At 37.0% G+C, this 24,407-nt stretch overlaps 1 protein-coding gene across 5 annotated transcripts in view; it reads left to right on the top strand.

Annotated features, from left to right (window-relative positions):
- Nucleotides 1-23,507, top strand: part of slmb (beta-transducin repeat containing E3 ubiquitin protein ligase slmb) — a 43,681-nt gene extending 20,174 nt beyond the window's left edge. For all 5 annotated transcript variants that reach the window (XM_045737480.2, XM_045737482.2, XM_069332811.1 and 2 more), the window contains exons 7-13: nucleotides 981-1,172; nucleotides 4,289-4,432; nucleotides 5,728-5,846; nucleotides 8,306-8,416; nucleotides 14,156-14,234; nucleotides 15,549-15,709; nucleotides 22,305-23,507. In XM_045737480.2, coding sequence (XP_045593436.1) covers nucleotides 981-1,172; nucleotides 4,289-4,432; nucleotides 5,728-5,846; nucleotides 8,306-8,416; nucleotides 14,156-14,234; nucleotides 15,549-15,709; nucleotides 22,305-22,308 — 810 coding nt within the window. In that variant the 3' untranslated portion in view covers nucleotides 22,309-23,507. The remainder of the gene's footprint in view (nucleotides 1-980; nucleotides 1,173-4,288; nucleotides 4,433-5,727; nucleotides 5,847-8,305; nucleotides 8,417-14,155; nucleotides 14,235-15,548; nucleotides 15,710-22,304) is intronic.
- Nucleotides 23,508-24,407: the final 900 nt, after the last annotated feature.

The following is a 24,407-nucleotide window of genomic DNA, read 5'->3' on the forward strand; positions in this document are numbered from 1 at the left end:
GGCTAATGTTACTTTGTCGTCTTTTTCGTATTTTTTTTTTTTTTTGGGTGGGGGTAGGGGGGGAGTAACGTTTAGGTTGTTCAAAGTTATCATCCTTTGGCTGGAGCTTCGTTCTCAGGTTATTCTTCCCTGTGGCATCCACTTTTTCAGGTACAAGTGGTGTGCAGCAGTCTTGCTGGCACTTTAGGATGTCTGTTTCTTGCAGTATAGTGTTAGTGTGCTTTTCATGTTGGATTTTGGCTCTGTTTAGTACCCTTTCCTTCACATCATTTGTTTCATGTACATTTATACACCATCAGCAGCACCCTGGTTGGGAATCATTCCTCTAAACAGGCACCAAAACTTAAAATTCAATTTTAGGACAAGCCTCTGTTAGTGTTTCACTCGGTGAATAGTTGCTTCTGTGAGTACAGTGTTTAAAACAAAGGTTTGTCCTTGACTGGTATTTGTTTATATTACTATGTGACAGCTCGTGGGAATGTGTCCATTATTAGGTAGCTTCTGTGCAGTATTGTGATTATTTATGTAGGAATTTCACAAGTGTAATTGATTTGTTCATATCACGGCAGCACCTCAACTTTTTACCTCGGTATTATACAATTTTCTTATTATTTGATACTTGTCCTTGTAAACTTTAATTTTAACTCATGGTTTCTCTTAATGGTTTCAAAATATTTTTTACCTAGTCATAGGAACACTTCATCTATGTAAGGGTATATATATAATGTTTAAAAGGTTTTGTATACCTATATTTAATGTCTATCAATAATCAAAACAAAAGTATATGGTACATAGAAATATGGAAGTGCTTTTGTGAAAATAAGTTAATTGATATTAAGTAAGTGTATGCTATTCAAATTCTCATCATTGTTCCTGTTTCTTAATTATTTTATAATGTCAGGTGTTGCCAGATTTGTTGATAATTGGACTGTCATTTACCAGTCACATGCAATAACAACATGTGCATTTATTTTTTTCAGGTGTTGACGGGGCACACAGGGTCAGTTTTATGTTTGCAGTATGATGAGCGTGTAATTATCAGTGGGTCTTCAGACTCTACAGTTAGAGTATGGGATGTTAACACTGGAGATATGACCAATACGCTTATCCACCACTGTGAGGCTGTTCTTCACTTACGCTTCAACAATGGAATGATGGTTACTTGTTCGAAGGTATGTTTAGTACAGTGGTTACCTTACCTTACCTTGAGGTGCTTCCAGGGCTTAGCGTCCCCGCGGCCCGGTCGTCGACCAGGCCTCCTGGTTGCTGGACTGGTCAACCAGGCTGTTAGACGCGGCTGCTCGCAGCCTGACGTATGAGTCACAGCCTGGTTGATTAGGTATCCTTTGGAGGTGCTTATCCAGTTCTCTCTTGAACACTGTGAGGGGTCTGCCAGTTATGCCCCTTACGTGTAGTGGAAGCGTGTTGAACAGTCTCGGGCCTCTGATGTTGATAGAGTTCTCTCCGAGTACCTGTTGCACCTGGTGGGATAAGTCATCAGATTGCAACTGTTTTAACCATTAAAATATGGTTATTGTCATTGTTGATCTAGCCCACTGCAATTGTCATTATACATCTATATGAATTAAAACATTCTGCTACAGTTTTGTTATTGCATACTGTGTGATGAAGTTATCATTTATTAGTGATTATTAATTTTTCTAGATCAGTTAGTGGTAAAACTATTCAGTGGTGAATTAAAGAAAAAGTGACTTAGCTTTATTGTCTTAGTGAAGTTAGACACTTTTGTTGGCTGGCTTAACTCTTTCAGTGCTTAATAAACTTGTGAATAACTTCTGTATAGTATTTTTTATTTTTAAACTGCTTGAGCACTCTCATTAAAATTTCAGCACCTGAAACTTCTCAATCTTTGCCACCAGAACCCTCTTCCCTTGGTCTTTCTAAGGGGGTGCCCCTTGCAGCTCTGTGAAGCTACTATATTTGATGTAGTGCCAGACTATAAAGTGCCATCAGTTGCGGAGTTCTATTTGGCTTACTGGAGACCACAAGCCAGAATCTGTCCCACCTCAGAGAGGCACAGGGAGCAATGGCACTATGAAAATTTTATGTAAATTTATTCATGTTTGCCACCAACACAGTTAAGTGCACTGGAATTATCATACCACCCACCCAAGTGACCAAGGAATGATACACGAAGCTCTGCAAGTGCTTCAAGTATTACAGGTATTTCTCCTATACCAGGAAATGCACCGAGCTAGCAAAGAAGTGCAGTATCCGCACCCAGAAGTACAACTATATGGCCTGCACATCTTCCCATTGGCACTGCTTACTCTGCAATGGCGTGCACATTTCAATTTCACCTGACTTCACAAGCAGGAGGAAATCAAGATGACGGCAAACACTACCTCCACCATACCTCACCCAGTCAACCCACCTACATCTGCATTCCCGGGCCTACCCGAGAACACACCTGTGGCTACCTCGCTACCACCTGCACCCTGGAGATGACACACCCAGCCGACCACACACCGCCAACCCCACAGTAGAGCCCACGACAGGTCCAGCAACGGGGACTCGCCCCACCCAGGCCGCCCGTTCTAGCGAGGACAACATCGCACCTGACCATGACAATGGGCCACCCAATGCTCCTGCAACTGACACCAGTCAGCCCTCCTCTGCCAACAACGCTGAGATCCATGAAGTGACCATTCCACCTAAAGATGACAATGCCGATGAAGACAGCAGCCCCTGGTATGTCCTCTACCTCAGGGTGGACTCCAGCAGATTCAACGGCAACACTAGCATCAGATGACAGTAGGTATCCGATAATCCCGTGGGGTTATGGAGTTGTGCCCTGGGTGTCTGGTTGGGTGCAACGTCTGTTGTGGCTATGAAGTCCAACCCGAGAACGGCAGTTCTAACCGCAGCGAGTGCAGATAAACGCTGAAACGGTTGCATCTGTCAGTGGTCAAGACTTCCTCTAAAGTTTCTTTTCCTCTGCCTGCCTCTTCAGTTTGCCCTCGAATTGCTGGAGTCCCTTCTGCACTTTGCATCTCCAGGCAGATTTGTCTGCACCAGATGACAAATGGCTCAAAAATGTAGCATGTTCATCAATTGGTACAAAGAACCCCATCCAGTAACCGTACCCCATGTATGTCTACGCTAGCACCATGAACACCTACACCAAACTTGCCATCTTGAAGGAGTATTACTATGACTGAGACATCTACCGCAGACATCCAAAGGGACAAACGGAGCTTCCTGCCAAAGATTACGATCCCAAGGACACCAAATTACCGCTACTAATGTACGCAGAATTCAAGCATCGCCTCGTAAGATAGGCTGCAAACCTGAAGCCGACCCTCATATGTGACACAACATGCAAGCAGCCATGAAGATCCCATACATCCGCCAATCTTCAGCTTCAGCTGCAAATCTTATTCACGGTGGTAGGGCCAACGAGCTGTATCTCCCTCCTTCACCTTGATCCCGTTTCCTGCTCAAGTTTTCTGCAGCCTCGCCCCAGCCTTCTGTCCCCTGCTTATCAGCCTTGGAAATGGAATTGGCCCTAGTGGCTCCGTGACACCCTCCCCCATCCCCAGGGCATGGGGGGGAGGGAGGGTTGAAGATAAAACAACTCAACTGATGGCACCTTGTTGTCTGGGACTATATCAAATATAGTAGCTTTAGAAAGTCACCGGGGCTCACCCGGAAAATGACGTTTCGTTACATTCTACATTTTTTTTGTTAGAAAGGGTTCAAGTGCAAATGCCTTGCTTACACCATAATAACTTTTCATCCTGGGTGGTTTAGCCAAGCTATTGTTGTTACCAGACAATGTTTCTACCTATCAATAACTACATATAAAAATAAAAGTGCATACAGGCAGGGTGTCATTCAATCATTCCGTTCTTTTCATCCCTTAAAACTATGACCAAACATTGCATACATATGTGACCATAGTGCCAAAACAAAATAACCATTGTGCTTTGATAATTGTTGCAAAAAGTGTGACATTGATTTCTTAGCATCTTACACATTCACTAATGGAAAAATTACATTGAGAAAATTAATAGAATGATCATCAATATATAATGCTACATAGCCTTCCCGGTTTGGTGCCTTCTTTTGATAATTACTTACTTACTTACTAATATATAATGCCGTCTAGTCACGCTCTTAAGTAAATATATATATATATACCATACTTCTGGAAAAGTCCTCAGTCCTTGTTGTATGTGTGCGCACATGTGTATACCTAATACAGTTTTTATAAATTGGAATAAAGAACTGTATGTATGTTTATATTGATTTAATTTATTTACAGGATAGATCTATTGCTGTTTGGGACATGGTGTCCCCAACTGAAATTAATTTAAGACGTGTACTAGTGGGTCACCGAGCGGCTGTAAATGTTGTTGATTTTGACGAGAAGTACATAGTTAGTGCATCTGGTGACAGAACTATAAAGGTATGGAATTGTTACATTTTCTTTTGTTTGTTAGAACTTTTTTTTTAATTAGGAATACAATACTGTAAGAATAAATTAACTTGATTTGGCTTTGTTTCTACTCCCATAAAAGATTACAGATGCCCTCTTTCTAATTAACTATTATTTTGCCAAACTAGGGATTTTTCTTTACTGAACATTTATCATATTCTTCATAAGTCAGGACCTTGGGCCACCCAGGACACTGCTCATATGATGGTTAGAAAAGCTGGTGTGGATACTAAATTATAGGAGAAAGTACTAGTTGTGACATGCAAACCATGAATTTTGCAATTTCCATTGCATTATTCATAGTGAAGAGTTATGCAGTAAAATAATAAAAATGGATTTTGTCATTGATGATATGAAGATAGTGAACTTTGTATAAGCATAAAATCATAACTATAGGCAGTTCAACTGCATTTTTGGAGAACAAATTATAACCCTCACAAATTGCCGTATCTCATTGATGTTCGATAGTTTAGTCTAGAAGCTGTTTTGGAGCTTTTTAATTAACTACATTGTGAAGGACAGATTTTATGAAACAATGGAAAGGATGTGCATTAACTAAAAGTTAATGAATGATTTTGAGATAAAGCTTTCATGGTGGATGTTATAGAACACTTAAATTAGCTGAACAAACGATTAACAAAGGTGCAATAAATTAGTGACAGCTTTTTGACTGTATTTGTATCTTTTGGATGAAATTTAAACTTTGAAAGTCGACTTGCAGAGTAATCTTTCACACTTTTCAACCTTGAATTCCCTGCAAGACGTACTGTACCTGAGCGCTATGCTGATACCAACACAGAAAAGTACTGTACTGCAGAAAGATTTTAAAGGATAGTCATGCAAATGATTCCCATTTTATCATGAAAGGCTGATTGCCCACTGTACATCTTTGGAGTCTGGGAGAAAATTTTTCAGCATCCACCACTTTTTGGATCAAGATTTTATTACCAACCTTACACATAAAAACATAGCTAATCAGCAATTTTAATTAGTGTACAAGATACAGTATTTGAATTCAGCACATCAAAATGCATGATAAATAGCACTTTTCATCTCGGAGGCAGATAACTTTTGACAAATGTTTGACCAGTGTAATCATACAACTCCTTATCCCAAGTATTGTTACAGCACTTTTTTGTGTGTCCTAAGATATGGTCTGGTGCTTTCTCTTGTGAATGGCTATGTTCAAAACACATCTCCTTAATGTTTGATTTCAATTTGCTATTAGCTGTACATTCAATGAATCTTTAAATCATGTATTACAGGTATGGAGCACAGGAACGTGTGAATTTGTACGTACGTTAAATGGACACAAAAGGGGTATTGCGTGTCTACAGTATCGGGACAGACTAGTTGTCAGTGGTTCCTCAGATAATACTATAAGGTAAGTAAGTGTAGCACACAGGTATGGTCCTGTTTGCATGATTTGCCAATTTTATCTTGCCATTGGCAATTTAAATGACAACCTTTATTACATTTTCAAAAACTTGACTTTGTCTTAAAAATAGAGGAGGAAGGGTAAAAGTGTGATCATATTTGGGATATAGTTAAGTGGATACTCCTTGCTGAAATATACAATCCAGCTACTCGGGTTAGAACAGATGTTGGCTAAATTTCTGTATAGATTAGATCATTATGAAATAGCCATTATAAAGCACTGTACTGTAAATTACTGGTTAGCACAATAGACCCTTCATGTAGTAGAATTCATATGTAATGTGATCTTGTCATTTATTTCAAAAAGTTGCCCAGTGCAAGTTTATGTGGGCTTGTCTAGTTTTACATAATTTTTTGTTGTGGTGTAAAATACAGTAGTGTAGAAGTGTATTACTGTATATATTTTGTTGAGATATGAGGGATAAGAGTGTGCGAGTTCTCTGGAATACATCCCTATTTCTATATACAGTACAGTGGCACCTTGACTTACGACTGCCCCCGCTTACAATTTTTTGTTAGTTAAGACGTAAATTTCGTTGGAAAATGCAACTCGACTTAGGACTTTTGCCTCGACTAGCGACTTTGTTGATACGCATATGGGTCGACCGCTTGGTTTCCTGGTGACACGGGCGATCCTGCTTCAGTTTACCAGAGCTGCCCGCTTAGTGATGATCTTGCTTGTAAAGAATTTCATTATATTTGTGCTTTTTTATTTTTTGAATATAAAAGTAATTATAGTGATGCCATGGGTCCCAAGAAAGTCAGTGGTAAGGTTCAACCTAAGAAAACACATGTGAGGTACTCACAACCAGACCATCACCAGAGAAATCTTAACAAACACAGAAATCATCGATAGATACAGCGATAGCAGGAGGCTCGACATCTGCGAGGCATTACACATCAAAAAGTCAACACCAGCAATCAACAGCTAATTAATGCACAACTATATTCTACCCACTTTAAGACTCCAAACCAATATAGAAGCATCAAGGGGAAGTGGTGATGCTATGGGCCAATAAGTCTTCTGCAGTTACTCCCATTCTTATGTTTTTATATCCATTGGTTCGTGTTCTGTCTTGTGCAAATGTCAATCACCTCACCCAAATGCGAGTATAAGTATGGATGTGTTTACAGGTTACAGTTGTGTGTGTAAACTAAAGTCTTTGAAAATGTAATAAGTTATTACGAAACGCGTTCAAGCGTCGCGTCAGACTAGAAATAAAATGAATTTTAGAGAACTGATTTTTCAATTACCATCGACAGTGAAAAGAAACATAAGAAATAGTGAGAAAATTTGTTAGAATTATTAATCCTACCTTTTTGGTCATATTTAACAACATATGTTTACTAGAGAGACTGCTACCAAAATATACTATAATAAAATAAAATAAAATAAAATATATATATATATATATATATATATATATATATATATATATATATATATATATATATATATATATATATATATATATATATATATATATATATATATATATATATATATATATATATATATATATATATATATATATATATATATATATATATATATATATATATATATATATATATATATATATATATATATATATATATATATATATATATATATATATATATATATATATATATATATATATATATATATATATATATATATATATATATATATATATATATATATATATATATATGTCGTACCTAGTAGCCAGAACGCACTTCTCAGCCTACTATGCAAGGCCCGATTTGCCTAATAAGCCAAGATTTCATGAATTAATTGTTTTGCGACTACCTAACCTACCTAACCTAACTTAACTTTTTCGGCTACCTAACCTAACCTAACCTATAAAGATAGATTAGGTTAGGTTAGGTAGGGTTGGTTAGGTTCGTTCATATATCTACGTTAATTTTAACTCCAATAAAAAAATATTGACCTCATACATAATGAAATGGGTAGCTTTATCATTTCATACGACAGAAATTAGAAAAAATATATTAATTCAGGAAAACATGGCTTATTAAGCAAATCGGGCCTTGCATAGTAGGCCGAGAAGTGCGTTCTGGCTACTAGGTACGACATATATATATATATATATATATATATATATATATATATATATATATATATATATATATATATATATATACCCCTTCTATATATATATATATAAATATATAACACACATACAATCATTTACACAAATGCATGAAGTGTCCAACTAGCAGAAGACACTGATTTTGTTGCTTTTTACTTTCTGGTGAAATAGGTCTTGTTTAAGTGAGATTCCCCTGTATGGTATGTATGTATGAAGCCTGTCTGATTCTAGCCAATTATATATTCATAAAATTTTGAGTCCCTAATTTGAGTGATAGTAATGAACTCATTACCTTATTTTTTTGCAGGTTATGGGACATTGAATGTGGAGCATGTCTGCGGATACTTGAAGGTCATGAAGAATTAGTCCGCTGCATTAGATTTGACAACAAGAGGATAGTGTCTGGTGCATATGATGGGTAAATATTTTATAAAATTGCTGAATAGTTTTGTCTAAAAAATAAATGTTGCAAGTTGCCCTTGACATTTTATGCCAACTTTTTCTCATCAGTGCTGCTGTTGGTTTAGGTATATACCAGCAGCATATATACTTTACCAATATGTTTTGACTAGGCAACCTTAACTGTCAAGTGCACTGCCACTTTCAAAATTTAGATTACATCATTCTGGATTTCCAAATGATCTGAACTCCTAAACAGTGTAATTGTAAATTTTCCTGTGGGGAGCCCCAGAGGCTTCATGGAGCCTCCGAGGCTCGCCCAGAAAATGGCGTTTCATTACATTCAACGCTTTGTTTTGGCTACTTTTTGCCAAGTTTTCTGTATTTCTCGTGCATTAGCTTAATCAGTGCAACAACTGCTGCTCTTATGTTATATTTATCTATGAAATCTTTAAAAATGTGATAAGAGCCATATTAAAAAGAGTTGCCATTCACACCCTAATTTTTTCAATGCTAGTCAAGTTATAACTGAACATAATATTAATATCTATTTACCATGTAATAGATATCATCCAACAGAACCTGTCTGTAAAGAGTTTTCACTCTCGTCCCCAATATTTCTCAGGATCTAGACCCTGAAGCTCATTTCTCTTAGGTAGGGTGATTATCCCCAAGGGCTGTAATGGAACCAGGACCCAACAATTTTCTTACACCCAATTTTTTTTTTTTTGTAGCTCAAGAATTTCTTTGAAATAATTCAGGAATCTCTTTCAATGAATAAGTAAGGAGATATGGTCCCCTACCTCGTACTCTCATAATAATGAATATCTCATAATCATATTCATAACATTTCTGGTGCCTCCACCGAGTCAAATTAAAAGTAGATATGTTACTGAATGCAACTTATTAGCTTCCAAGATGAAAACCAGCCTTACAATTTCTTTCCTATGACATTTTTATTAACCCTATTAATAAGTATTTAACTTTTAAATAGCTTAGCTAATGAAAAATCTTACATTGTGATGCATATGAAAAAAAAAATGTTTCCCACATCGCATTGCTTAACAGGTGGATTGCCTGTTTTGGCTGCTACTTACATGGTTTTGGTGGTGGCAGTGCCCATGCAAGTGCCCTTGCATGGGCACTTCCCAGGGCTGAGGTCCTGTCTTTTGCCACTGTGCTCTTGGCTGGTTCTTTTCCAGTTTGCATTGTCATGCTGGTTAGTTGGCAATGTCCATTAGCTATGGCCCATGTAGTGGTTATTCTTTTTCTCCTATGGGTTGCCTTTGCAGCATTTATACTCTTTTTGTCTTTTAATCAAATCATTTGGAAAAATCATTTACAGCTTTCGTACTGTTGCCAGGTTGTGAAGAAAGAGAAAGTTCGCTGTTTCATGCCTCAATTTGAATAGTCTGTTAATTGTTATTTTTGCTGGAGGTCCATAGGGTTGTTGATTACTTGCAGTGTTGACGTAGTTTTCCTTTTATGTGAATAGTTGACATCCAATTCCACTGAGTGTATGTCCTCTTTTAGTTAACGATCAGTCATGATGCACATTTAGTACAGGTGATAGTACTGTACATGCAGACTGAGGTTCCTTCTCTGCACAATAGTCTGATCACACCTGTTGATGTAATGAACAGTGATGTAATGCATCACTGATCAGTGATGTAATACAGCTGGAAATGCCAGATATTGTTGCACTCAATGAGACAAAACTCGAAGATGATATTTTAAATGAGGTCGTATTCCCAAGGTGCTACTCGGTTTGGAGATCGGAGATAACAAAATTAGGAAAGGTGGAGGTGGAGGCGTTGAGCTGGTGAAAGAACACCTAAAGGTAAATGAAATAATGATTGCCAATCCACAAGCAGTAGTAGTACTGGAGATTTGCAATCATGATGATAAACACATAATCAAACCATGTGTTTGCAGTCCACTGTCCTGCAACACATGGACAAGGAGGATTTGAATAATAAATGACAGGGCCTCATAACAATAACGAGAGATGATAAAGATAGATCTCGACTGTTGGTAGTCGGTGACTTCGGCTTGAAATCTATAAACTGGGAGGCATATGAAGCTAGAACAGAGAAATTTTGGAACTGTAAATTCGTAATCCTCATCCTAGAAACATTAATGTATCAACATGTTAATCAAGCTATGCAGATGAGGGAAGGGGATATTCCCTCCATGCTGGATTTGATATTCACAAGGAAAGAGGAAGAGATTTGACATTCTGTACCTTCCTCTCTTGGGTAAGAGTGACCATATCCTGTTGGGAATAAAGTATGCAATGTGTAACAATCTTGAAGAACAGGGGAAGTTAAAGCAGTTGAAAAACCTGATTTCATGAGAGAACATTATGGAGAACTTATTTTCTTTAAGGAATTTGACTGGAAAGACTTGCTATTAGGCAAGAAAGTAAAGGTATACGTACTTTAAAACACGTACGTCAAGTTTTGTAAAATATATGATATAAAAACACATAGAAATTTATACCAAAGCAGAGATGTAGAACTAGGAAATAGGATTGGTTCGGCAGAAATTGCGAGAGGGCCAAAGACCAAAAGACACAAAAATGGAATCAATATAGGAAGAGGCCAAACCACCAAACATACCAGCGATACAAAGAAGTGAGAAACAATTACACAGCAGTGAGGATAGAGGCAGAAAGAAATTTTGAGAAAGGGATAGCGGACAAAATGTAAAACAGAACCAGGCCTGTTCTATAAATTCATCAAAAGCAAATTGCAGGTAAAGAATAATATTCAGAGGTTGAAAATGGGAAACAGATTTATGGAAAATGAAAAGGAAATGTGTGGAACATTAAACGAACAGTTCCAAAGTGTGTTTCTGCAAAATGAAATCTTCAGGGAACCGGACACAATAAAAATTCCAAAGAATAACATAGAGCACATAGAAGTGTCTAAGAGATGAGATGGAAAAAATGCTAAAAGAGCTAAGTAAGAACGAAGCAATATGCCCAGATGGAGTTTTGCCATGGGTTCTGAGAGAATGTGCACATGAGCTTAACACTCTACTTCAACTGATTTTTCAGGCATCCTTGTGTACTGGAGTCCTAGCAGATGTGTGAAAAAAGGCTAACATAGTTCCAATCTATAAAAGTGGCAGCAGGGAAGACCTTCTCACATTATAGACCTGTATCATTGACAAATGTAATAGTCAAAATATTGGAAAAATAATTAAAAAAAAAAGTCAAAATATTGGAAAAATAATTAAAATTAAATGGGTAGAACACCTGGTGAAAAATTACATAAGACAGTATAGTTTTTTATCTGAAAGATCCTATGTAACGAATTTACTCAGTTTCTATGATAGAGCCACTGAGATTTTACAGGAAAGAGATGGTTGGGTTGACTGCATCAGTCTGGACCTAAAAATGGATTTTTACAAAGCTCCACATATGAGGTTATTCTGGAAACTGGAACATATTGAAGGAGCAACAGGTAGGTTACTAACATGGATGATTTTTTTTTTAACTGCCAGAAAAATGAGGGCAGTAATCAGAGGCAATGTACCAGACTAGAGAAATGTCACGAGTGAAGTACCACAGGGTTCAGTGCTTGCGCCAGTAATGTTTATTGTCTACATAAACGATTTACCAGATGAAATACAGAATTACATGAACGTGTTTGTTGATGATGCTAAGATACTGGGGAAGATGAGAAACTTAGACGATTGTTTGCACTTGAAGAAGACCTGGACAAAATAAGTGTGTGGAGTACCACTTGGCAAATGGAATTTAATGTGAATAAATGCCGTGTTATGGAATGACTGTGGAATAGACCCCACACAACTTACAAATTATGTGAGAAATCTTTAAAGAATTCTGTTGAAGAAAAAGATGTAGAGGTTGTTATAGATAGAAAACTATCACCTTAAGACCACATAAAGAACATGTGCAAGGAGCCTTTGTGTCACTTTCCAATTTCAGAATTGCTTCTAAATACATGGATGGTGAAATACTAAAGAAATTGTTCACAACCTTTGTTAGACCAAAGCTGGAATATGCAGCAGTTGTATGGTGCCCATATCTCAAGAAACACATCAATAAACTTGAAAAGGTGCAAAGACATGCAACTAAATAGCTCTCGGAACTGAAGGACAAGAGCTACGAGGATAGGTTAGACATTAAATATGCCAAAACTAGAAGATAGAAGGAAAAAAAAGCGATATAATTACTACGTACAAAATAGTAACGGGAATCAATAAAAATGATTGGGAAGAATTTCCGAGGCCTGGAACTCTGAGAACAAGAGGTCATGGATTTAAACAAACTAAACAATGTTGCTGAAGAAATATAAGAAAGTTCACTTTTGCAAACAGAGTGGTAAACAGTTGGAACAAGTTGGGTGAGGTGGTGGTGGAGGCCAAAACTGTCGGTAGTTTCAAATTTTTGTATGATAAAGAGTGCTGGGAAGACTGGACACCACAAGTGTAGCTCTCATCCTGTAACTACACTTAAGTAATTACACTTAGATAATTACAAGTCACTGTTCTCACAGGGACTAGATATTTGGCATGAAGAACTGCAAGTGTGTCACAAACATGTATAAAAAGTAGATTTTAAATACACGGTGTAAACTTATGTGAAGCATTGAACCTAAAAACCATCCAAATTGACAGTGGGTCCTCCCCTATTACCTCTTATTAGTCATCTGATGTCAACGGACTCATGATTCCACCATCCAGCTTCCTCTTACTATGCACTTTGATATTTTTTTATTTACTTACACAGTATATACTTTTCCTTACTTTTTGCACAGAAATATATTATTCTACAGAAAATATTATATCCAGATACAAGTAGTATTCTCCTTGTCTAATCTGTTAATTAGAGTTTAATAATATGTATCCTTTAATTTGTTATTCTGCTAATAGATTCATGTTGTTACATAATGTTTGTTATTGCAATTATGTTAATTGAATCTGTGTCCACAAATGCACTCGGTTCATAAATTTTATTTCTAATACACCTACGGCTATATTTATGTTGTTTCCTTAAGCATGTTTTTATCCCTGACACCCGTTCTGCTATGGATTTCATCCCTAGAAGCTCTTGAAGGCTTCTGAAAAAAATCTATAATTTGTTTCACAATAGTTTTTCATCTACTTCTTTAACATTATGATTATATTTATGACTTTTCCCCAAGTACATTCTTAGACCTTCAATTTCCAGTTGAAATCTGATGATCCTCACCAGCTGCAGCTTGTAATGAGGATGCAAAAAGCTACAATCCTGCTCTTACTTTAATGTACTCCATCTCTTGTATATATTTAATTGTATTGATAGTGTTCCCAGTTGCTAATAAATGATACTGCATTAGCCTTGTAGTACTTCTTAAGTTGGCAATTGGCACCAATAATTCTAGATTGTCTTTCCAACTTCCCCTTTCTAGGAAGAATGCTGCATATGAATAGAATGTCTCCCTGAGTTACTCTGTCCTATACATTTCTTAGTGCCTCACTCCTAATTTTTCCCACGTCATCATATACCCTGTACTGTAATTCATGGAAATTACCATAACATGTTAAAAAAAGTCAATGGTATTTTGAAAGTACAATATTGGCACAATTTATTTAATCACCCAATTTTTTCCATAAAGTTCATGGGCATTGAAATTATTTTTGCCAATTTAAAAAAGAATGGGAATTATTACATATAATAATTGATCTGGTTAACTGTAATTTGCTTATAAATAACATTATTGACCAGTGTTACCATGACCAACAGGAAAATAAAGGTGTGGGATCTTCAAGCTGCATTAGATCCCCGTGCTCCTGCCGGCACCCTCTGTCTTCGAACTCTAGTGGTAAGTGTTAGTAACGCATTATAGTGCTTTGTGATTATTTTCTACTTTCCGTATTATTCTGTATAGATATGTGAAAACTTTAAAACTTGTTTACAGTTAACAGTTAATTCTGTGGGCTGTGTAGTAATAATGGAAAATAGTCTCTTTGTGTGGCGTTGTCACTCATGGCCATAAAGCTTGAATGGAAAGTAAATATAGTAAAAGGTTTCCTTTGGCAGCCCACAAAATTAAGTATGTGTAGTCTGTCATTATTAATTTGACCCTGTATGCTCCTTTCATATGTTCAATTACTACAATTTTTAGAAGAGACACTTCAAGTTAAAGGGATGTATGATTTGCTACCTTGGAGGACAATGTCAGGCTAATGGTGACATACTGCAGCACAGTGTAAAAAGGCTACAATTCCCTACAAGTCTTGTACATTTACTTGCAGGGGGTAAGTGGGTGTATCTGAGCTTGATGTGAAATGTTTCTCATCAAGGCAACAGGGTGTCACAACAGCCTTAAGGTCGATATATTTCTTCTTTATTCGGTTTAGCTTCCTTGCCTCTTTCAAGTTTTAAAAACAAAAGCTTTGGGTTGTGGTATTTTGAGCTAGGCTTTAGTCATTGCTTTAAATAGCTAATTTCTTTATTTTTATATGCAGCTTTCATGAATTCTATGTATTATATATAAATATATATAAATAAATATTATATATATACATATATATATATAATATATGTAAATTTTACGTGTTTTACTCACTTATAAAACAATTTATATCTTGTTTTTCATTTCTATTTTGCACAGGGCTCATATTTTCTCATTGTGCATACAAGTGCTTATCACTGTTATTGAGTACCACTCCTGTAGTCTTTATTAAAATATTAAAAGTTGAGTTTCTTATTATTGAAGCTAATATTTTATTTTGGGGAATAAATGATGAGTAAGTGATTACTGAATGAGAGAATGGTGAGAGTTAGAGCAAGAATAGGAAAAGGAGGAATATAAATTAAAGACTAGCTATTAAGGTAGACTGAAAAAATAGTGGGACTTTGGGAAGAGAAAAGGAGGATTTGGGAATAACAAAGATTAGAAAATAAAAGGGGACCTGAGGAAGGCGTGAGAGAGAGAGAGAGCAAAATGTGCACATGCATGTGTGCTGTACTTGTATATATGTTTTATACTTGTTTATCTTTAACTGTGTATTTAAACATAACTAATTAAATTTTCTACATACTGTATAGTATAATTAGGTTTTAAGTAGAAGGTTAACTGGCATTTTTTATACTGTACATTACTGCATTTATTATTTCTTTACCCCTTTTCTAGGAGCATTCTGGTAGAGTGTTTCGATTGCAGTTTGACGAGTTCCAGATAGTGTCCTCTTCTCACGATGACACTATCCTCATCTGGGATTTTCTTAATTGCTCCCCGCCAGAATCATCTGGGCCTCCTGGTGGCCGAGGCTCATCGCCCACTGTAGACGCAAGGTGATTACTTTCTCAAAGTTGTGTAACATGGCAGCCCAAGGCTAGTCACATTTATGAACGTCTGTGGATTTTACTAATGAAGACAAGATTTTCCTGTACAGTATATCCTGGGGTTTCAACATTTCTTAACACTGACTGCACATGGTTTTTAGGTTTGTTTCTATGTGCTCATAAAAAAAAATTCTCATTTTTGTATCATAAAACACTTGTGATGTTAGAAAACCTTCTAATTATTTAATTTTGGCTGTAGTGAGGTGAAGAAATGTTGATGTCATGTTCTAAAAATTTATTTTAATGTAAACTATTCTTAATAGATTTCTTATTACAAATGTTTTCCTGGCCCATAAAAGTTAATGAAATTTTGTATAGTCAGTGTTTCTAAACATAGGCATCAGTAAATAGATGGTGATTCACCTGAATTAGTGTAAGGTGTTTTTTAATAATGGTCTGGAAGATAGCTAAGGCTTTCTGGACTTTTTCCCAGTGTGGCAAACGATTGCCAGAGGTCTGAGGTGTAGAGTGACAACCACACAGAATATTTCGGAACTTTGAATATTAACCCTTAGAAAGCAGTAATTGTCATATGTTGATTCACAGGGTAATGTGGTTATCATCATATGATGATTTAAACAATTATTGTCTAGGTTTTACATGTGTGATGCAAATAAGGATATACAGTACTGTAATAGGTCTATGTGGATGTAATGGCATTTTTCTTGGCCCTTGAAGAAATGCTGCTATTATTTCATGGTTGCATTACATAGGGGAATGTGGTTATTGTCATATGGCGATTTATACAAGTGTTGTCTGGGGTATTACATGTATGATGCAAATAAGGCAACCCAACCTCCTGTTTAGATGGTACTTTTTGTAACAATGTGGTCCATTGCACATATATTGGAATAAAACGCAATTAGATAGTAGAATTTGGTACTATTCACTTTATTGAGTCAAAAAACTGAAATTGAAAAACTTAAGTATTCCTAGGCCTAGGCACATATATGTACTATATTAGGCCTCAGATAGCATGTATTAGGCCTATAGAGGTTAGGTTGTCCTTGCAACATAAATACAAAATCTATTCCGATTTGTCCAAATTCAACAGTACCAGTTTCTACTTTCTAATTGCCTTTTACCTCAATATATCTGCTAAACACGCGACAAAACTATGACAGTGCTACAATGTTCGAACAAGTTTTAACACCTAACAAGTTGTAACAATCAATATGGCAAGTTCTAATACATCATAAAAACATCATACCAAGACGTAATACCTTTATTACAAGCTGTAACAAGCAGAAAATAGAGCCAGTTACGTTTTGTGTTTGCAGGGTATGTACGATTGTCCTCATCGTTACTATAAGTACTACCAAAACAGAAAGATGGGTTGAATAAGGATATATAGTACTGTAATAGGTCTACGTGGATGTAATGGAGTTTACCTTGACCCTTAAAAAAAATCCTGCTGTCATTTCATGGTTACGTTACTAGGTAAATGCGGTTTTCATTCATCTGTTGAATCGGTTTTCATTCATCAATGTGGCACGATTATCATCTGTAGGTGCCACATTGGTGGCCTAGGCCTTTGTTTCAATCTATTCTCTTGCCCATGTGGTGCCAATTAGACTATGTCATCTCCCAGAGGCCAACACAATTGAATATTATGTTCATATCCTTTTCACTACTCTATACTAACTGTAATGGAGTATACTGTACCAGGTAAACCAATCATCAGTTGAAACATTATCATGTCTTGTGTGATTTATCAAGTTTTCACCACACATCCTCTTGTAAATTAAGAGAAACAATTGATAAACAATCAGGGAAACATCTGAGGATAACACAAGAAATATTAGCAAAGTTAATCACCAGGTGTTAACAGATGCCAGACATAGCCACCACTCAACCTTCAAGAGCACCTTCATTCTGTGAAACTATAAATATTGACCTATTTTCAGGTTTTTCTTACATTTTGCATAAAATTTAATAATTCTATAATGAAAATTTTTTTGGGGGAATTTTGTTATTTTTTGCTCATTGGCAGGTATGACCATTTCTCTATAGCTGCTGTCCAAGGGTTACGGCACTTTAAACCATTCACAAATAACAGAAGCACCATGGGGTCAGTGCCACCACTTGGCCCCTAATGATAATGTTGAAAACCATTGCTTCTGATGCACTAAGGAAAAGTGTGAACATCTGGCTAATATGTATCACAAAGACCTGAATTATGATGGCCTTTGAAATAAATGTGAGCATCAAACGGGTGCCGGTCGGCTGAGCGGACAGCACGCGGGACTTGTGATGCTGTGGTCCTGGGTTCGATCCCAGACGCCGGCGAGAAACAATGAGCAGAGTTTCTTTCACCCTATCCCCCTGTTACCTAGCAGTAAAATAGGTACCTGGATATTAGTCAGCTGTCACGGGCTGCTTCCTGGGGGTGGAGGCCTAGTCGAGGACCGGGCCGCGGGGACACTAAAAGCCCAAAAATCATCTCAAGATAACCTCAAGATAGATCTCAAGCTCTACATGGCTCTTGATGAAAATTGCGACTCTCTCCCTACATTATACAGAATAATTATTCTGTATTCCCGAATGTTGAAATTGCACTTAGTGTTCATGTGCATGAGGGTGACTAACTGTGCAGGAGAACGTTCTTTTTCAAGACTGAAACTTGTAACAAAAATCTGCTTCATAGCACAATGGGGCAGCATCGTTTGAACTGGCTTTCCTCGTGCATGGAAAACGACATCCTGAAGACCATTGACTTCAAGCCAATAATAAAGCAATTATCTGAAAAGAAATGCAAATGCTTGTTATAATATGAAGTTCGTAGTAATTTCATACTGTGCCATATAATGTGTAGCGTAATGAGTATTAAATGAACAAATCCACAAGGGCCGTGATGAGGGTTCTAACCTATGCCCAGGATGATCCCAGATGCACCTTAGTCAACTGTGCCATGACATAGTTAAAAGAATTGCAACCTGTAGTGCAACTGCCCTCATGAGGATCCCACAGCTTCTCCATGCGCAAACTGAGGTTTCACACAATTTTCCCATGCACCCGGGCTCTGTCAACCAGGTGTTCTACCTCTACGCTCTTACTTCAAAACACACAGAAATCACAGTAGTGTGTTATATCAAATGAACAAATCCACAAGGCTTTTGTGATTTCTGTGTCTGGGATCATCTCGGGCATAGGTTCAAACCCTCATCACGGCCCTTGTGGATTTGTTAATTTGATATGTCACGCTATTGTGATTTCTGTGCATATTACCAAGTATTATTGTGTTTTTGAAGCCTTGTGTATTTGTGTATTGTTCAGATGTATATCATATTGATTAGTTTCTGCTCTACAGCATGTTTTTTAATGTTTAACACAAGTTTTGTTGAAGAAATAATATGGTTAATATTGTCGACCATTTATTTTTTTATTCCTGTAAGTGGTTGACGTAGGGGCCCCGGCACACTGGTTTGCCCAGGGGCCCATAATGCTGTTAAGACGGCCCTGATTGCTGGCTTTCCTGGCACTGCTCTGCTTGCATAAATGCTTCACTCCATCCTAGTTAATGACTCAGTGGGCTCACAACAGCTATTTTGTTGACACGACAATATGTATTTCTTGGCACTCCTTTAATTTTTCTTTCTCTTTGTTGCTTGCTCTTGGTTTCTATGCCTGTAATCATATCTTTTTGTCCTGGTTGTTTATGGATAGGTTTCTCTTGCCGTATACAGTTGCCTCATATCGTTTGGCTTTATGGATCTGCTGCTGTTGGCATTTGGTGTTGACGTTTCATCAGCCCTGTTTCACAAGTTGTATCTGGAATTTTTTCACCTTCAGCTTGCTCGCGCTCATCCTCAGCCATCTCGGTCCTTGGATCAGGTTTTAATTAAATTTTCTCTCCTCTCCTTGGTTTTCTCTTGCCCCTTCAGTCAAAGATTGTTTTTCAAAGCTTTGTTTTTGTTGGTCCTGAGCTTACTGTTGTTGGATTGGGGAACTTCACACTTTCCTCCAATTTTTTTTTTTTTTTTTTTTTTTTTTGTCTTGGGTGTGTGTGTTTTTCACACTTAGATGTCAACTTCTTTTCGTTATGGTGAACAAAACATGTCGATACGTATATATAACGTGTGTGTGTATATAGTGTAATAACAGCAAAACTATTTGTTTATTGTTTTATGAACATAATAATTGAATCACTAATGATTCATTATTGTGTAATGAACACAATAATTTTGAGTTCAGTGATGGTTCACACATTTTATTATATAAACATATAACAATACACACTATTGAATAATATTACACTACTGCAAAAAAACAAAGAAAAAATCAATCAGGGACATTGAAATAATTAGGTAATAATATCTTTGTGGCAACCCCACCTGACAGCTCGGGTGGAGCAGATCTTGTCTGGCGAACGCTCTGTCAAGGCCTCCTCCTCCTCCTCCTCCTCCTCCTCCTCCTCCTTCTCCTCCTCCTCCTCCTCCTCCTTCTCCTCCTCCTCCTCCTCCTCCTCCTCCTCCTCCTTCTTCTTCGTCGTCGTCGTCGTCGTCGTTCTTCTTCTTCGTCGTCGTCGTTGTCTTCTTCGTCGTCGTCGTTGTCTTTGTCGTCGTCGTCGTCGTCTTCGTCGTCGTCTTCGTCGTTGTCGTCTTCTTCATCGTCGTCGTCTTCGTCGTCGTCTTCGTCGTCTTCTTCGTCGTCGTCGTCATCGTCTTCTTCGTCGTCGTCTTCTTCGTCTTCGTCGTCGTCGTCGTCTTCTTTGTCGTCGTCGTCGTCTTCTTCGTCGTCGTCTTCGTCGTCGTCTTCGTCGTCGTCGTCGTCGTCGTCGTCGTCGTCTTCTTCGTCGTCGTCGTCGTCTTCTTCGTCGTCGTCGTCTTCTTCGTCGTCATCTTTGTCGTCGTCGTCTTCGTCGTCGTCTTCTTCTTCGTCATCGTCGTCTTCTTCTTCTTCTTCTTCTTCTTCTTCTTCTTCTTCTTCTTCTTCTTCTTCTTCTTCTTCTTCTTCTTCTTCTTCTTCTTCTTCTTCTTCTTCTTCTTCTTCTTCTTCTTCTTCTTCTCTTTTTTTTTTTTTTTTTTTTTTTTACCAGACTTCCCCGCCTTGTTGCACCCAAAATATGCCACCTACGATTTTTGTTATTTTTCCCGTGATCAGGGAACACAAATGAACACTTTTATAAGACGATTTTTTTTTTTTGTGCCTGAGGGGGTTGAAGGCAAAATGGTCCTTAGCGCCCAAGGGTTAAGGGAGCCTTCCACACTTGTTCTACTTCCCAAGAAGATATTCTTTATTCAAAGATCTACCCAGTCATTCATTCCTCAATCTGTGACTACTGGCAGGGTCATTGGTTTGATTTGGTAACCTTTAACCCTGGCCTTCCTCCACCACCATAATAGATGGTGAGAAATGGCTCTGGCTAGGGTATATGTATTGGCCCCACATGCTTAACTTATAGGCACTTAACGGAATACTTCCCAAATCTTTATTATTTGAACTGCATCATCCCACTTAGTCATACATCTCGCAGACCGTCTAGATTTTCAGGACAATCGTAAGTTTTTTTCTTTCCTAATGTCCCTCAGGGTCACTTGTTCCTTAATAGAGTCCTTGGATATCACTCGCCTTTTGTTCTCGTATTGCATTCTAGGTGATATTTTGCGCCTCTTGAATATCCAATGACAATGATTGGGCTACAGTCTTCCTTTCTTGGTTGCCTTCTGTAGATAATTACTTGCTTTTATCAATTACAGTATGTATCAGTTTCATGCAAGTTTCATAATTTGTAAATAATCTTTTTCTTGGGAAAATATTTAAAGCCTTACCTTCTGAATGGCTTTTATATATGAAAATTTTTTACCCATTTTTTTTTATTGGACAAGCAAATATATCGATTAATGTGTATGATGAACACCTATTGGAAACTAAAAAGAATTATGATTTGGTCCATGCCAAAACATTGACAAAATTATCTAATACTTAGGCTTTAGAGGACAAATGTTTCAGCCCCACTCATTACGTATTGATCTTAAAAATTAGTGTATAAATATTAATAACACTGCAATGTACATTTTTCATCTATCGGTTATCTTTTGGTTACCTTGTGATGATTCTGAGGATCAGTGTCCCATGACCTACTCTCTGACCAGACCTCCTGGTTGGTAGGCTGGTCAACCAGACTGTTCAAAATGGCTGCTCACAGCCTGGCATATGAGTCACAGCTTGGTTTATCAAGTATCCTTTGAAGGCGTTTATAAAGTTCTCTTTTGAACACCGAGAGGTCAGCCAATAATTCTCCTTATGTGTAGAGTGAGTGAGTTTGATAGTCTTGGGCCTTTGTGTGTGAGTTCTCTCTCAAAGTGCCTGTTGCACCTCTGCTTTTCATAGAGGCCATTTTGCACATCCTGCTATTGCCTTCTGGTCTTGTGCAATGTTGTTATTTGGTGTGAGCTAGTGGTACTTATTTCATATTATATGTACAGTACAACATTCTGGTGTGTGTATATGTTTTAAATGTGTGTTATGCACTTGCTGTACTTGTTGCAAAAGAAATGATTTTGTACAGTATAAGGAATTAATTGTTTTTCTTTTCTTTCAGCTAATGCAATGGGGACATAGTACAGTTAGCTTGATTTGTGTTTCACTGAAATCTTCAGATTGTTTGGTATCAAGGGACAAGAGCTGAAAAGTTCAAAGTCTATGAGATGCCTCTGCAGCTTTGACCAAGACTTGAGTGATGGAAACTCGAGTGCTACAAAGAAACTATATACGAGTGCCAGTGTATAATGTTTGTTGTCAAGCACCCACTTGTACACTAGATGCACTGGACTTGCAAGTGTCGAGCGCAAATATGACACCTCTGCCCCCTGTCCCGTCCATACTACTGTGGTGTGATAGGCAGACTAGATCACATTGGTGCATAGCCAGACAAGGGTTAAGTGTACCAGTTCATGTAACAGTTCTAGTACCCTCTACCTTCACTTCAACTTAAAGCTTTAGTTAAATTATAACAATGGAATAAGTCTAAAGTTATTAGTCTTGTGATCATTTGTGAGGGTACTTCATCAAATATGTAAGGCCAATTTTGGGCTACAGAAAAAAAACTGTTAGTGATATATTGCCCAACGTAATGGGTAATACTCGTTCCAGTACAGCCTTCTACTTCTGGTTATTTTCTCACTTCATTTATAGATACCAGGCATCTAACAATAAAAAGAAAAGGAACTCGCAATTTCAGTATTTGTCATTCTAGTGTAATGTGTCTACATTGGATGTTGTGTGTAAACAGGAAAAATAAAAATATATAATTGATCTCAAAACTCCAGCTAGCCCAGTGACTCCTGTACTTCTGCAGGAACAAAATTTATGGAATAGTTAATTAAAAGATTAAGGAGCCACTGTACAGACAGTACAAAACACTGTTAACCAAGGCAGTGCTTGTTCATCACGTCTGGTATTTTGTGCAATATTTCCAACACATCAAATCCTGTATTCATCAGGGAGGTCTTAAATGCCAGTTATAAAAATATGTAAGTATATTACCAAAAGAGCTTTTATGGGCATCAAACTTAATATCATGTAAGTGGGTGAAGCTTTACCAAAATCAATATAACATGTCTTTATTCAGTAGATTAGAGCTTTACATTTATCAGATTTAGGCATTTTTATAACTGTAATTAAAAGTGACAAGGAAAATGCAGCCCAACACATGGAAATATATTCACAAAAATCTTTCTTGTTTATTACACATTGCTAATAAAGAAAGTTTTGGTTAGTGATAAAAAGCTTAAAACTATGACAAGGGTAACTTCTTTTCCCTTCCCCGATTATTATTTTTTTGAGACATTCAGCAAGATCAATCTATTGCTCGTTTTCGAGACTTGGGTCTTGTCCACTGCTGACATCATGTATACTGTGATTTTATTTTCATATCTATGCTCCCACCCTAATTTTTATGAAGGAAAATGCATTATTCATCCAAAAATAAATAATATATATATATTATATAATATATTTATATATAGTATATATATATAAATATACAGTACAGTATATGTATATGGAAGAGTGGAAGTATAACTGCAGAGTAAGTGATGTACAGTACATGGGGCCAATTTGGTTGTTGAGATTTTTCATTCCGATCTTTACTAATGATGTCTCTGGTAATTTTTTTAATTCTATATTGACCTCTTTTTCATCTGGCACATTGAGTATTACTAGAGTATATATATCCTTAACGTTATGAGGATTCAGTTGCATTTGTTTTACCGAGATGCCTCTATTGTCTCCGAAGATATGCAGTATGTATGTGTCTTGAAATGATTTTATTGGGGGTGTGGATAATCTGTTCACTGCTAGGAAATACTTTTATTTTTTTTTTTTTAATTTGAAGTTGGTCAGTTGGACCAGTTATTTGGTTGTGAGACAATGACTGACACAGGAATTTAAAGTGAAACATTGTGTACACGTTTGTTGTCGATAGTGTTTGCATATATGCCAGCATTTTTCCTTATTTGCAAGTAAGTAACTTTTTTTTTATGTTGTACAGTGAATGATTTGGTCATTTGATTTGAGATTCAAATTCATTTTGAATTTGAGCAATAATGCTCGTATTTAAACTGAAGCCTTTGTTCACACTATTTTATTTGAATGAAATATATGGGCATGTTTGTTGGCTTAAAATATTACACTTCTCTTACTG

Source organism: Procambarus clarkii, chromosome 28, assembly GCF_040958095.1.
Source record: "Procambarus clarkii isolate CNS0578487 chromosome 28, FALCON_Pclarkii_2.0, whole genome shotgun sequence".
Taxonomy (NCBI): domain Eukaryota; kingdom Metazoa; phylum Arthropoda; class Malacostraca; order Decapoda; family Cambaridae; genus Procambarus; species Procambarus clarkii.